Genomic DNA, 16,019 nt, shown 5'->3' on the forward strand with positions numbered 1-16,019 from the left:
CTGCTCTTGGTTTTTAACTGACATTTAGTTCTTGGCAATAGATCCCTTTTGCTCCCATGTTCTGTCCAGAACCTTTTGGAAGGTGTGGCAGGGATTTTTCACACTGCAGGTGCAGTTTCCTTACCCTTGTATTATCTCAACTGTGTCAATATATTGCCATACTGACCTTTAACGTTGCCTACAAAAGCATACAGAACTTGGGCTGAGTTCTGTCTGCTGTGATGAATAAGTAATTTGCAGCCTGCTAGGAGGAACTTCTGTGTAGCTGAAATCTCCCTGGGTTGAGGTCAGAGGAAAAGGAACTATGGCTGTTCTGGAGAACACATGAGCTCTTCTTCTTTGCAAATAATAATAATAATCCCCTAGCCACCAGCTGTTTCGGTATTCTCATGTGATGAACAACCATGCCTTCTTACACGAAGCACAGTTATGCATTTATGGAAGGATTATTTATGCTTTTTTACGCCTTTGGGTATCCTGCCTCTCCAAAATTATGAATGAGTGGACACATGCTTCAGTAGTGATATCCATCTAAAAACCTGTGCTTTGGGGCTAACTGTACCATTGATTGAGGCCCCAAATAAGACAAAAGGAAAAAGAAAGCAGTACAGGTCTTGTTGCTTCCCCCTCATTCTGTGCTTCCCTGTTCCTGCTCGCTCAGCACCTTGCAGCTGGGATGTCTTCGCACCTTTGGGGAAAGACGCATGCTCTACTGCTGCAGTGGAGAGATGAAGGGTTTCAGCTTGGCAGAAAATTCTGACTCCCTAATTCTGCATATGTCAATAGCAAGCTTGCATTCAACCCAGTGGTGATATGCTCTGCCTCTGCACAGGATCAGCCCCTCTGTTGCTCATATTCAACTGGGGTACAGTCCTTTTATGCGTGTTAGCCAACTAAATTTATCTGTTCCCTTTCCAAGTAGATCCTGGCCACCTTAAGATGAGGTGAGGAGCCTTTTCTATATCAAAGGCTGCATTTCTTGCGGGCGATTTCAACTACCTGCATGCATTTAAACATTCCTGGGCCCCCACAGGTTGCCACCTGGTGTCTCAAACGTGGCTGAAACAGCTAACCTTCAAGCTATATAGTCAGGGTTAATCCCTGAGGTCCTTTGGAAGTTTGAGGGGAGGGTGGGGGTTGGAAGAGAAAGAAGAGTTTGAGCTTCCCTGAATCGGCTTCTGTACTCTGCAACTATTGCCCTGTAAAGTGTTGACTCGTGAAAGTGCCATGAATTTCGTGGACTGATGTGAAAGCCCACCACCCTTAGCAACTGCCCAGTATATTGTGTTCTTGATCCTCAACCTTCAATGCCAAACTGTCAGGAGCATCTCTTGCAAAATGTTGCTTTAGAAACCTTTTAAATAAACCACTTCCCTAGACAGTTCGGCTGCTGCAATATCCTCTGCTTCTAATTTTGCACTGGTTGACCAGCTCACAATGAAAGCTGCAAGTGTGGTTTCTCCCTAACCGTGCTTCCAGTCTGGATTATTGTTCCCTTCTATATGTTTGGTGCCTGGTTTAGAAACACCATGATCTATAATAATCATGCTTTTTTGGAGTAATATTGAAAGTTTCCATAACACCCTTTGATCTGCGGAAGAGGAGCAAGCAGGTTGGGCAAACAGCTTTTTTTTTGTTACTGACAATGACACTTTTATTTCTTCATAGTTCTTGCGAAGAAATGTGGTCTGTCCGATTGACAGCTGGTGCACAGGCTTGGTCCTGGAGAGAGGCGAGGTGTGAGGTTTGGGGAGTCTAGCGGGCCCGATGGGCTGGCTTGGGTAGGATGGTAGCCAAAACAATGTCCACCATGAAGGCAGGTAGATAAGAGACTGGCAGCCACACAAACTTGGCATCCCAGCCAGCGCTATAGCGGGTGCGGGGATATTTGGCCTGAAGGGCATGCTCCATGCAGTTGGTCACTTTGCTGAGGTCTGGGTCGCAGATGATGTTCATGATGAACTTCTGGACTTTCAGGTCTGTTGAGAGGCAAGTATGATTGCAGTCATCAAAAACAAAAAGAGGGACCATTTTACAAACTGCCTGCCTACCTTTGCCTGCCCAGTGCATCCATCCCCTCTTCCTCCTCCTCACACCTGGTTCCTGGTTTCCCTGGTCTTTGACCTAGTACTTCAGATCGAAATCAGAACTTTTAGGCACCTGCTTGGCATTTTTATTGATTTGCATCTATGTTGGAAGTCACATCTGCACAATCCTTTTTTTTTCCTTTTTCCTTTTTTGGAGTGTACATAACACTATGGCTCCAGAGTACTTTGATGGCTTTCGGAACATTGTTAAACTCAGAGGAACTAGTAACTGGCTCTATGTGCGTTACAAAACGCGTATCTCGGATTGCACCACACGTGGGTTTTGCCCAGGGGACATGACCTCTTCGTATCTGAACTTAAAATTGTGAACAGAGGCACAGTGTGGTGTAACGGTTAAAAGTGTTGGACTGTGACCTGGGAGACCAGAGTTCGAATCCACACTCCGCCAGGAAGCTCACTGGGTGTCCAGTCACTGTCTCTTGGCCTAACCTACTTCACAGGGTTGTTGTGAGGATAACATGGGACTGCCAGATGTCTCCATGCCTGAGCTGAACTGCCCAGCTCCAGTCTTAGAAGGTGAAAGATTTGCTTGAGCTTACAGAGAGTGTCTCTTCACTCCCACCCACCTCGTATGAGAAGCTGTGCATGCCAAGACATTACCACCAAAGGAAGGATGGTGGCAGGGAACTCTGCAAGCGCAGGCAGCTCTAGCAAGTTGTATTGTGGGTTTAGGGACTCAGTGCTAGCTCGTCCCCAGCCGTGTTGGGAGCCTCTACCAAGGAACTTAAAGCACATACTTGGAACCATGGAGAAACCATTGCAGGATTGTGCTGCTTAGGAGCTGACTGATGAAAGATAAAAGTGACGGTTAAAAAGAAGAAGCTGAAACAGGGTTGGAATTTGCTGCAAGACAGAAGTAATGGGGTGTGGGGGAGAAACAGTATGGATAGGAAAATTGGCCTTCCTTGTGTTGTCGGACTCCATCCTCCATTAGTCCTGGCCAGCATGGCTGATGGTCTGGGTCTATGGGAGGTGTAGTTCAGCAGCATCAGGAGGGTCACAGGTTAGAATCATAGAATTGGAAGGGACCCAAGGGTCATCTAGTCCAACCCCCTGCAATGCAGGGATCTCAGCTAAAGCATCCATGACAGATGGCCATCCAACCTCTGCTTAAAAACCTCCAAGGAAGGAGAGTCCACAAACTCTCAAGGGAGTCTGTTCCACTGCCAAACAGCTCTTAACTGTCAGAAAGCTTTTCCGAATGTTTAGTTGGAATCTCCTTTCTTGTAGAAGAAGAAGAAGAAGAGTTTGGATTTGATATCCCGCTTTATCACTACCCGAAGGAGTCTCAAAGCGGCTAACATTCTCCTTTCCCTTCCTCCCCCACAACAAACACTCTGTGAGGTGAGTGGGGCTGAGAGACTTCAGAGAAGTGTGACTAGCCCAAGGTCACCCAGCAGCTGCATGTGGAGGAGCGGAGACACGAACCTGGTTCCCCAGATTACGAGTCTACCACTCTTAACCACTACACCACACTGGCTCTCTGTAACTTGTACTGTAACTTGAAGCCATTGGTTCGAGTCCTACCCTCCAGAGCAGGAGAACACAAGCATGCTCCCTCTTCCATGTGACAGCTCTTAAGACATTGGAAGATGGCTATCATATCTCCCCTCAGTCTCCTCTTTTCCAGGCTAAGCATACCCAGCTCCTTCAAGTGTTCCTCATAAGGCTTAGTTTCCAGACCCTTGATCATCTTGGGTCTGGAAACTTAGGTTAGTCATTCTTGTGCTAGGACTTGAATTAAGTTCTTGCTGTTCTGTGCCTGTACTGTTCCTTTGTACAGCTAATGGCTCTGTATTTCAGAAACAAGATCTAAGCTTGCTTTCCCTCCAGCAGTCAGTGGCTGCACTGGTACTCACAGTTTGGAAAGAAGTCTTCACCATAGCTCTGCCGAGTCTCGGGGCTCAATCGGTCCCAGAGTTGCCTTAAGGAGGCTTCTATTGATTCAAGGTTGGTCACAGCCGTCTTGAAGAAGCCCGGCTCCACAATAGAGACCTTTACCCCAAAATGGTACATATCCCTCCTAAAAAAGAGAAAAAAAGAGAGGGGTTTCATATTCCATACTCACCGTTGCAAGGATTAGGAACACACTCCATGAGCTTGCCAAGAAGGGGTTGAATAATAGCGAGACTGGAAAAGCTGGTATGTTGCAATTTCAGCTGAATTTGGGGAAACTGCTTGAAGCATCCTTTGTGTTGAGCTATTTCAATTGCTTTTTGTTTGATTTGCTCATTGCAAACAGCTGAAAGTCTGTAAATTCTGACAATAAACCTGATTTGCAAGGGGGGGGGGTTGAATAAATTTGATTGCAACTGTAAGGGTAAACACAGCCTGCATCAAGTGATTGTGAACATGTGTCTGTGTGTACATATTTCTTCCAACTTTTTTTTACTGCCTGGGCTCCTACCTTTACTTTTTGCATAAAATAAGCTTACAGCTCTTATTTCCATTATGGGGGGAAATGCAACTGCTGAACCTATTATTGTGCAGTGGCTAAAAGTACAGGATTGCTGCCAGGAAAATAAAGTTGGCAACTCCAATGTGCAGCCAGCACAAAGAGGGAAGCTCAACACCCAAGCAGCTTCCTGTTGTGGGAAAATCTGCCCCTCTGTGATGCCACACTTGACTCTTGTCATCAAAACAATTCCTTTTTTCCTACATTACTTTACGTCGCAGCTTAAAATAATTCGGGAACCCTATCGTGATTGCACTGCTAGAACCTGGATGAAAACATGGGTAAAGGCCATTACCAGTGAACCTTCTCCTTCCTGGTAATTGTAGCAGCTGTGGCATGGGGACACAAGATGGAAAAGGCGATGAAGAAGTCTCTTGCACACTTCCATATCTAAATATCTTTTTTTTTAAAAAAATCTGATTTAATGTTTGTATCATGCTGTAGGTCTTACCAGCTATATACTGACAGCTGTTATGTGATTTCACTCCTGCTCTCCTGTTAGGTTCTAGATTAGCCCAGGCTGGTGATGCAGACAACTGATACACTTAATTAATCGGCAACCAGAACAGAGGATCGCTGCCACCTGTTTGGATGGGAGTGCCATGCTGAGACTCGCTGAACTGCAGGATGGGAAGAGTCTGAATTGGCTTCCCCTAGCTTGAAGGTGCAGAGTGCGTAGAAAGAGATATGAAAAGGCATAGCTTGAGACTGGGCTTTGTCTCAGCATCTAATTTCGAAGTGTGGAGGTCTGGAATTTATGCTGAGGACAGGCACCAAATGGACTCACGCATTTCCCAATTGCAGAAGTGTGAAATCCATGGGGTTGCATCCAACATGAATCACGCTCATAGTAGACCTGTTGAAAACAACTAATTTAAGCCCATTAATTTCAAGGGGTCTACTCTGAGTAACACTTAGTTGGTTACAACCCATCCTTTCTAGATGTGGGACACTGACCGCGTTCAGATGTGATGCTAAAGCCATGGCTCGGAATGAGCTACAGCACATCAGAACTGGGCATTATCCTTTCAAAGGCAAATATTACTCCTTTCCCACCAGCAGGAGGAGCAGTTGATCTAAGGCAGGGGTCGGCAAGGTTTACCTCGCCTGGGCCGGTTCACTCCAGCGGAGATCCCTCCGTGGGCCGGATTGCACGTACGCGTGTGATTTCCGGTGTCTGCGCAGACGTGATTTCCAGCACCGTGGAAGCGAGTCCGCACGCTGCGCCGGTTTAGTGCAGCGCGTGGGGACTCTCCAAGCAGGCAACTCTTGGGGGTGGCTCATGGGCCTTAGGTTGCCTACCCCTGATCTAAGGTGTTTCTCCCCTCTGTCAGCCTGGCTGCTGGCAAAATGCAGCTATAAAAGGAGCTTGAGGCTGAAGGAATTGTCAAAAGTTGTTGAGTTTTTTTTTTTTAAGGTTTTTGTTTTGACACTGCCGACATGGGTTGCCATACATCCGGATTTTCCTGGACTTTTTTCTTTCTTTGCCTGTTTCCGCTTGAACACTGCTTCCAACTGCAGTAAAAAGGTAAAGGACCCCTGGACGGTTAAGTCCAGTCAAAGGCAACTATAGGGTTGCAGCGCTCATCTCACTTTCAGGCCGAGGGAGCTGGCGTTTGTCCACAGACAGCTCTCTGGGTCATGTGGCCAGCGTGACTAAACCGCCTCTGGCGCAATGGGACATAGTGACTGAAGCAAAAGTGCATGGAAATGCCGTTTACCTTCCCGTCGCATCGGTACCTATTTACCTACTTGCACTGGAGTGCTTTAGAACTGCTAGGTTGGCAGAAGCTGGGCCAGAGCAACGGGAGCTCACCCCATAGAGCGGATTCGAACCGCCAACCTTTTGACTGGCAAGCCAACTGCAGTATTCTGGTTATGTCCAGGAAATTCCGGGCGTATGGCAAATCTAGCCTAGGGGGCATCACAGAATTGAGCAGAACAGAAGGCAAGAGGTGGGGGTGCCAAATTTTGGCCAGGCACAGGACACTGCTGAAATTTGAAAGACCAAAGTCTACCCCTGATTAAAGAAGAGAGGGAAGGGGCATTTTGTTGCTTGAGGCAAAACCCGCTACGGCCACGCCCTCTGCTCAGATCCAGGTCCACTCTCCTCTGCCGTTACCTCTCCTGCCATACCTGTGCTGCTGCACCCAAAACCACCACACACCCCACCACTGTGCTGTGGCGGCGGGAGGCAAGGGCATGGAGAAAGAGGCAAGCAGCAGTGCAGGTGAGCCACATGCTCCCTGGACCCAGCTCTGCCACCTGAAGTGCCTGCCCCACGTCGCCTCATGAGTGGGCCGGCCCTGCGAGAGGATGTCTACTGGAATAAAGTAGGCTTACCGTGGAGGGCAATGTAGAATCAGTGTTAGGGTGTCAGGTAAGGGGACCTGGGAAGCCAAGGTTCAAGTCCCCGCCCCCCAGCCCTGAAGGACATTGGGTAACCGTGGTCCAGTCACTGTCTCTCAGCCTAACCACCCTCGCAGGGTTGTGGCGAGGATAAAATGGGGAGACGGGAGAATCATTTACATGAGCTTGAGTGGGATGAGTGGGATATGAATGTTAACAAGAGAGAGAATGTGAGAAAATGAGATACAGTGGTACCTCGGGTTACATATGCTTCAGGTTACATACGCTTCAGGTTACACACTCCGCTAACCCAGAAATAACGCTTCAGGTTAAGAACTTTGCTTCAGGATAAAAGCAGATAAGAACAGAAATTGTGCTCTGGCAGCACGGCGGCAGCGGGAGGTCCCATTAGCTAACATGGTGCTTCAGGTTAATAGCAGATTCAGGTTAAGAACGGACCTCCGGAACGAATTAAGTACGGTAACCAGAGGTACCACTGTAAGCAGGAGGAAAAGGGATGAAAGAGAATACAAGGGAGCAAAGGACCATGAGAAGCAGGTGTGGGAAACTGGATGTGGGAAAACTGACAGCGACTATGGGGTGAGCACAAGAAAAGCCCTACCTGTTCTCCTACCTGAGGCTGTCGGAGAAGGCCTCAACAGTGTACTTGGAAACACAGTAGCCACCGCCATTGGCTGAGAGGCGACCCAAGACGCTGGAGGTGTTGACCACTCGGCCACGTGCCCGCTTGAGCAAAGGTAGGAAGGCCAGAGATACCTCAATGACCCCAAAGGTGTTGACAGACATGACCTTGCGGTAATCCTCCACGCTCATCCATTCTGTGGGGCCAATAGGGTTGGCCACACCTGCGTTGTTCACCAGGCCAAAGAGCCCTGGAGAGGGAGAATTATTGGGGGGGGGGGGAGAGAGATGTTTTTTCGCTGTGGGGAAAAAGAGATTCTATGCAAAGTTGCCTTATACTGAATCAGATTGCTGTCTCATCTGACCTAGTACTGTGTACCGTGCTTGCCAGTGGCTCTCCCAAAATTTGAGGCAGAGGTCTTATTCAGCCTTCTACCCATTTTTAATGGGTGATACCAAAGATTAAGCCTGAGATGTTTTGTATGCAAAGGTTTATTGTGGGGGATAAAATGCTGAGTTGTTGCCAACATCTTGTAGCCAAAGCTTAGAGATCTGGGATTTAAGAGTACAGTCGTACCTTGGATCTCAAATGCCTTGGCTCCTGAACAAATCAGCTCCCGAATGATCGAAACATGGAAGTGACTGTTCTGGTTTCCAAATAAATTTTGGAAGCTGAACGTCCGATGAGGCTTCCGCAGCTTGGAAGCTGCACTTTGGTTTTCGAATGTTTTGGAAGTCGAACAGATTTTTGGTACGGATTCTGTTTGATTTCCAAGGTACGACCGTATACATTATTCTGTCTCACTTCCCTGCCTGTAAAATGGGTATAATTGTGACCTATGTTGGGATCGCAATATGATGAGTATACCACACTGTAAATTAAAGCTAGTAATAATAAGCAGCAACTGGAGCATTAATGAGCACAAGTCGTGCATGCAGAGCGACCTAGGTTCAGTCTCTAGCATATCCAGGTAGGAAAATACTCCTGACTGAAACAATGAAAAGCCACTGCCAGCCAGTGTGGACAGTATTGGGCTATCTGGATCAATGGTCAGGCATAAGGCAGCAGCTTAAATTCAACAACAGCAGCAAAGCAGCAATTATACTAGCAGTTGTGCTCCTGTCTTAATCCTTAAGCACATTGGTGCACAGCCAGTTAATCTGCCCTGTGTTTTTTGAGTAATGCTGTCAAAACCCTGTTCTTTTCAAGAGCCTTGTTCCGGCTAGAACTGCATTGGTTGAAAGCTGCAGTTTTAGAAAGTTGACTTCAGTGTCCAGAACTTTTCACCTTTCTCCTCCGTGTTTTCTGTAGAAGCACAACACACACTCAGACCTTACTCCCCCCCCCACTGCCCCCCCCCCGGATCCCATTGGGGCGAGAGAGACCCACCTTTTTCTCCCACTTCACCTTTCACCCACTGCACGGCTTTAGAGATGCTCTCGGAGTTGGTGACGTCCAGCAGGGTGGTGCGCAGGTTCGGCGAGCCGGACCGCTGCAGGTTATCGGCCCCCTTCTGGGTTAGGCAGCCTGCCAGCACGTGGAAGCCCTTCTTGTCAAGGCGCTTGGCCAGCATGTTCCCGAAACCCGTGTCGCAGCCTGTGATGAAGACATACTTATCCTTGTAGGAGCTCAATGTCTGCCGATCACGCAAGAACCACACCACAATCCAGAGGATACTGAAGAGCAGCGCATAGCAACACAGCATAGTAGAGTCTCGACGATGACCTGCGGGGTAAGGGAAAATGGGCAAGGTGGGCTGAGGACAAGTCTCTCAGCTCTAAGTGCTGAATTCTGCTTTTTGTTTTAAAGTCAATAAGGAAGATCCGTCTGTCCTAATCACATAGGCCAGGCTCTAGTGGGAAACCTAGTGTCTTCCTGGACTACATCTCCTATCATCCTACACCAGGGTTTCCAGCTGGTTTTCTTTTTGGACTACAGTTCCCATCATCCCTGACAACTGGATGATGAGAGTTGTAGTCTAACAGCTAGAGGCCCATGTTTGAGAAACCCTGTCCTAGATCATTGGCTGTACTGGAGGGCAGGAGATTACCAATCCCTGCGAATCAGTAGGCTTCTGAATCTAGAATGAAGCTGTCTATTGATACTGTTCTAGTCTGCTGTTATCTAATCAGTCATGTTAATCACTCTTGGGAGATTCTCAACCCTGGCCTTTGGCAGCTAAGGTCATTTTGTTTTGTGTATTTTGGTATTTTGTTTTGTGAGGTCCACCTCTTTAGCTGAATTTATATCATTTTGTAATGGTTTAACCTGTTTTTTTAAAATGTCATTGTTTATCTGTTTTTACACTGGTATATAATGTTGTTACATAACCCATCCTTGGACCTTACGGTGAAATAACATAAAATGGATTGTCCTTTATATATTTTGAGGTAATAGGAAGCGACGATGAGGGGCAATTCAGAAACAAATGCTTTAATTAATCCTCAACATATTTCAACCCATTTCAGGCTCTTCCAAAGAGGTAATTGTAAATGAACCAGCACACTAAGGGCCAAACTTAAACGTAATGCTACATTTTTCACTCTAATGTGGCAATATTTATTTTTTATTTTTTTAAAAACCAAATAACTGGGACCGAGGCATCTGTGCTGGCTTGGGACCATGATATGGGAGGAGGGGAGATCTAATATCACTTCACAGAGGTGAGGGAACGTGACCTAACCAGGTCTAGAAATACAATTCTGTAATCTTCACCCCTCCATGCATTAACTAGATTTAAGTTTGCTATCTATATTTGACCACAGTTTCCCACATGGTTTAGCTCTGAATTGGTCTGGAGGGTCGAGGGGAAACTATTCTGTGTGGCAAGCAGAAATGCTTATGCTGATGGATTGATTGCATGCGACATTCAGTTGCACCCGTTGTACATAGCCTATAGTCTTGGGTTTCCTGTGGGCATGATAAATTATAGCATCTGGACAAACTCTGCTCAACACAGAGATGGAGAAGCTAGAAATCTCAGTGGAGCCAAGGATTGGGAATCTTCCAGGGTTGTGATCAAAGCCTGCGACTTGAGGTGCCCTCATGAGGAGGCAGCCTTGTCCTTGTCTATATATGACCACTGGACTCTCTGAGGTAGATGCAAGCAAACTCTCTCCAGAGCTATTGCATCTAGCGGGAGAATTTGACAGTGCAGTCCAAGAGCAATAAAACAGGACCAGGTTATCAGCCCTGGTTACTCCCACAGCTCTAAGCAGGGGCTCATACACACATTTTACACCACACATTCCTCTACATCCTTCCTGCTCTAGCGATTGCCATGGTGACCTGTCCTAAACTAGGCCACAAGCCTGGGTGTGACTGAGATTAGATGGGATAACAGCAGCAGCAGCAGCAGCAGATTTCCAGCTTAGTGTCTTGGTTCTTTGGGCAAACGTAGGCATAACGTAGGGTTGTACTCTTTTATGCTGATATATTTGAGGCACAGAGCAAAAACCTCAAAGTTTTAAAACGGGCCAATTAATACAGACTCGTCGCAATATACTGTTAGTTACAGGTAGGTAGCCGTGTTGGTCTGCCATAGTCAAAACAAAATTAAAAAATTCCTTCCAGTAGCACCTTAAGAGACCAACTAAGTTTGTTCTTGGTATGAGCTTTCGTGTGCAATATAATATTAATATTCTTTAAGCCAGGGGCCTCTCCAGATGTTGCTAGACTACAAGTCCAGTCATCCCTTGCTGGAGCTGATGGGAGTGGAAGTCCAATAATATTCCTGCTTAGGTAATATTAACATGACATAGTGATGAGAGCAGGCATAGGCAAACTCGGCCCTCCAGATGTTTTGGGACTACAACTCCCATCAACCCTAGCTAACAGGACCAGTGGTCAGGGATTATGGGAATTGTAGTCTCACAACATCTGGAGGGCCGAGTTTGCCTATGCCTGGATTAGAGTCACCAGCTAGGACTGGGATGTCCCAGGTTCAAATCCCTTTTCAGCTATGAAATTCACTGGGTGCCTTTGGGCTAGTAACACTCCCCAACCCGTATCTACCTCACAGCGGTGTTGTGAGGAGTTTGTGTGTGTTTCCATGTCAGTCAAGCTCACTACCAGGCACTCTGAAGTTGCTTCAAAAGCCCAACTGTTTGAGGCTGGCTGGACCCACCTTTGTGGTAGACCCCTAATGGGTATAAAATGAATTCCTCTGTGGAATTCACCAACTCCCGCCGCATCACCAGCAACTGATTTATAATGCTTAAAATTAAAATCACCCAAACTATTCTTTCCAGCAGTTACTAAACCACAATATGTGTGTGCGCATTTGGCCTCATACTTTACATGTCATGTGGTAAAAGCAACAACAGAAGCAAAGGACCCTGCCATTCTTTGCATGCATATTTGTGGGTAAAGAGGGAGTTATGAGCTGTGTTGGGAAACTTGTCAGCAAAGAAAGCTTGTTGTTGTTGTTCAGTCGTTCAGTCGTGTCCGACTCTTCGTGACCCCATGGACCAGAGCACGCCAGGCACGCCTATCCTTCACTGCCTCTCGCAGTTTGGCCAAACTCATGTTAGTAGCTTCGAGAACACTGTCCAACCATCTCATCCTCTGTCGTCCCCTTCTCCTTGTGCCCTCCATCTTTCTCAACATCAGGGTCTTTTCTAGGGAGTCTTCTCTTCTCATGAGGTGGCCAAAGTACTGGAGCCTCAACTTCAGGATCTGTCCTTCTAGTGAGCACTCAGGGCTGATTTCTTTGAGAATGGATAGATTTGATCTTCTTGCAGTCCATGGGACTCTCAAGAGTCTCCTCCAGCACCATAATTCAAAAGCATCAATTCTTCGGCAATCAGCCTTCTTGATGGTCCAGCTCTCTCTTCCGTACATTACTACTGGGAAAACCATAGCTTTAACTATACGGACCTTTGTCGGCAAGGTGATGTCTTTGCTTTTTAAGATGCTGTCTAGGTTTGTCATTGCTTTTCTCCCAAGAAGCAGGCGTCTTCTAATTTCGTGACTGCTGTCACCATCTGCAGATCATCTGGGATCATGGAACCCAAGAAAGTGAAATCTCTCACTGCCTCCATTTCTTCCCCTTCTATTTGCCAGGAGGTGATGGGACCAGTGGCCATGATCTTAGTTTTTTTGATGTTGAGCTTCAGACCATATTTTGCGCTCTCCTCTTTCACCCTCATTAAAAGGTTCTTTAATTCCTCCTCACTTTCTGCCATCAAGGTAGTATCATCAGCATATCTGAGGTTGTTGATATTTTTTCCGGCAATCTTAATTCCAGTTTGGGATTCATCCAGTCCAGCCTTTCGCATGATGAATTCTGCATATAAGTTAAGAAAGCTATTCTGGACTAATTAATGCAGAGTCCAAGGCTGTGAGTTTGCAAAAGTAAATTGTCATCTGCTCCCCCCCCCCTCAACCCCAGGCAGTAGATGGGAAAGCAAAGCAGGGCATCCTAGCTGTCAGACTTTGTTTGGGATCATGAAACAAAATCAACAGCCAAAAATGCAAGTGTGCCGTATCCCTTGGAAAATCTGTCAGCAGGCACTACGTTCGGCCTCGAGCCCAAATCTGAACTAATCCAGCAACAAACACGGTACCTATTTGACATCTGCTACCTGACATGGATGGGACAGCGGTACCTTATTCATTCCAGCTCCATTATTGGGGAATTCGATGCCCCACTTTCTCTCGCGTGGAAGCTCAGTCCATACATTTGAGACTCCAGTGGCTGGGTACTAGAGGATTTCCCCCTTGCTCCAGAATGCCAGGATCAGGGGAGCTTTCATAACCCAGTTTTGTAAGTGGCCTGGTCCTGTTCAGGGTCACGGACCGTGAGGCCTGCATTACATACCATATGATGCAGCTCCATATTTTCATCTAGCACATAAAGGTCAGGGGAGGACTTGTGTGCTCAAAAACAATTCAAATGCATCTGTCTGCTATTCACTCAGACAGGCCAAATAAGGGATGGTGAGTTAAGATTTCTTCCCTTTGTCCTAGCAGTTGTGGCAAATGAAAGTAATGCTTATCGGTCTTTATTTTTCATGTAATTTAAATATAAGCATATTCAATCTTGCAGTACTTCTAGCACAGAGATAGCACTTAAAACATCGATCAGTTTGAGGTGTTATGTCTCATGGATGATTTACCTGGCAGGCTTAGTAGCTTTGACTGGACTTACCCATCCAGGGGGTCCTTTACCATATAGCTTTACTTCACCTGGTACAGAGTAGAGGTCACATTCTTTTTGCAAAGCAGAGGGTCAAAGGTGATTATGTCTAGAGATGTAGAGCTGTCTAGGCTACTGTTCTTTAGTAGATGCAACTAAATTTTAGGGCAGGGATAGAAAATCTTTGGCCCTTTGGGTATTGTTAGGACATGTAAGGTGATCACAAATGCTCTCTCACCTGGGGGCTGTACATATCACTCTATTGCCACAGTGTTCTGCCACCTCATTCTACTGCATGTGTAGACCAGGCCAAATACTTACAAAAAAAAATCCCACCCCCTCAAGAGACCCTCTGCAGTCACTTTATGGTGCCCCATCTACATGCACCCAGGTCTTCTGCATAAACCTTGGATTGTGATCCGACACCATTTCAAAGAGAAAGGATGCAGAACTTGGATGCCAGTGGCTCTTCGTTCCAAGGCAAGTGTGAAGACATCCCCAGGGGAGGAAGAAAATTGCAGGAATCGGGCTCAGGGTGAAAGATCTCAGGTCCAGTTACAGGCAGTGAGGCTTTGTACATGTTACTGGCTTAAAATGCAGCTAGGCTGATCTTTCTCCCCCTCAATTTGGATCAAAGCTAGTTTGGCGGTAGATGCATCAAACCACAATTATTTCAGAACAAACAGCAGCATAGATGTGGAATGCTGCTAATGCCCTGTGTATACCACTTCTCAAACCTAGTGGCGAGAGCGCACCAGATGCAGAGGAGATGGGCACCTGTGCATTGGCACAGCCACAGCCACAGCGGCTGAAGCCAACACACAGAACTCAAGATTTCAAACAGGAAGCTTTTAAGACATTCCGTAACTGGCTCTTCTCTTCCAGAGTTGGAGCTTAGGAGCCTGAATTCCTAACTCCACTCGCGTCTTGCATGTGCGATTTCAGCTCCCTCAAGAACAGCTGCTACTTGTGCTGAAGCAGACAGTAAGTTTATTCAGGTGTCAAGACCACACTCGGATTTCAGCTCTTCCTGTTAGACACTGCCCCCCCCCAGCTTCCTCAACTGCAAGATGGACTGATCAGCGGCACACCTTGCCACTCACAGGGTTGCAGCCATGCAGAGGAAGATGATTCAGGTTTGTTCCTGGGACTTAGGAGGAGTGCAATACCAGCCCGCCCACCCATTGTCCTCCTTACCTTCTCACCAGATGCAGCTGTTGATAAACTTGGCAGACTCCAGCAGCAGAAGCAGCAGCTAGTCTCTTATGGGTCTAGGACTCTTTACCCTGCTTGGCTTCTGCTGCACAGAGCGGACAAGAGTTCTGCTCCTAGCCAAAGTCCAGGAGAGCAAGAAGCCAGAGCTTTCGCCAATCAGCTTCCCGGTGGACGCCAAGGGGCAGGGACACAGCCCCAGCATTAACCCTTGATGCAGCTGCAAAGCAATCTGCCCGGGTAACCTCCACTCAGCTGAATTCCAGTTAAATCTCTCAGGAGCTGTGTACTGAGGAATCGGACAAATCTTAAACTTAAAGGGCTGGGCTATGATGGAGAAGCTGATAAAAGGATACAAGGGTTGCATTTCCTTGAAACCCGTCCTCACGGACCATGCTCAGGGTGGAACAAGACTATTTGTTAAAAACAGTTTCATTTATGTGATTACCACCCTTCTGCTTAAAAGCTGCTCGAGGCAATGCACAACATAAAACATATAATAAAACTCTTGAGAAGGGAAAACAACCGGAGCGTGTTGTAAGAGGAGAGATGGTACTGAAAAATCCTTCCATGGTTTAATCACGTCAGGGTAAATCAGATGCACATCTGAAGTTTATTTAAAGTATTTTGTACCCCACCTTTCCTTAGGGAAGTTCAAGTGTCCACCACGCTGCACCCATTGCGAACAGCATCTCAAGATCTGCTGCATCTGTGGCACACTCAGTGGTAAGTCACAGTCACCTTGTTTATGGGACTGAGATAAGTTTGCATGCCCCCACTTGTTGGTGTATTTTGGACTTCAGTTTTTAAGAAAACATAGGGTGGTAATCAATACAATTGCTACTCAAGAGTAGAATCGCTGAAGTCAGCAGCTGCGTCTAACTTAGGTTCATTAATTTCAATGGGTCCTGGCTGAATGTAGCCTGTTACGTTCTGTGTGGCCTTTGGACTGGAGGTGGCTGGGTGGTCCCTGTCCACTGCCATTTTGTGAACGAGCTACGAGTTGCATTTTATGGTATTGTTTGTATACTGCCCTGAGAACTTTGGCAGGAGGGCTGTCTACCGCTGAAATTTATAAAATATTAGTAGGAGGATCAAGAAGACAAAAGAGGT

At 46.7% G+C, this 16,019-nt stretch overlaps 1 protein-coding gene across 1 annotated transcript; it reads right to left on the reverse strand.

The window, feature by feature from the left end:
- Nucleotides 1-1,643: 1,643 nt before the first annotated feature.
- Nucleotides 1,644-9,305, reverse strand: RDH5 (retinol dehydrogenase 5). The gene is made up of 4 exons (XM_033138774.1): nt 8,945-9,305; nt 7,547-7,805; nt 3,968-4,131; nt 1,644-1,979 (listed from the first exon to the last, which is right to left on the reverse strand). The coding sequence occupies exons 1-4, from the start codon at nt 9,258-9,260 to the stop codon at nt 1,756-1,758; spliced, it is 963 nt and encodes a 320-aa protein (XP_032994665.1). The 5' UTR covers nt 9,261-9,305; the 3' UTR covers nt 1,644-1,755.
- Between the last annotated feature and the right edge of the window lie 6,714 nt (nt 9,306-16,019).

Source organism: Lacerta agilis, chromosome 2 (assembly GCF_009819535.1).
Source record: "Lacerta agilis isolate rLacAgi1 chromosome 2, rLacAgi1.pri, whole genome shotgun sequence".
NCBI lineage: Eukaryota > Metazoa > Chordata > Lepidosauria > Squamata > Lacertidae > Lacerta > Lacerta agilis.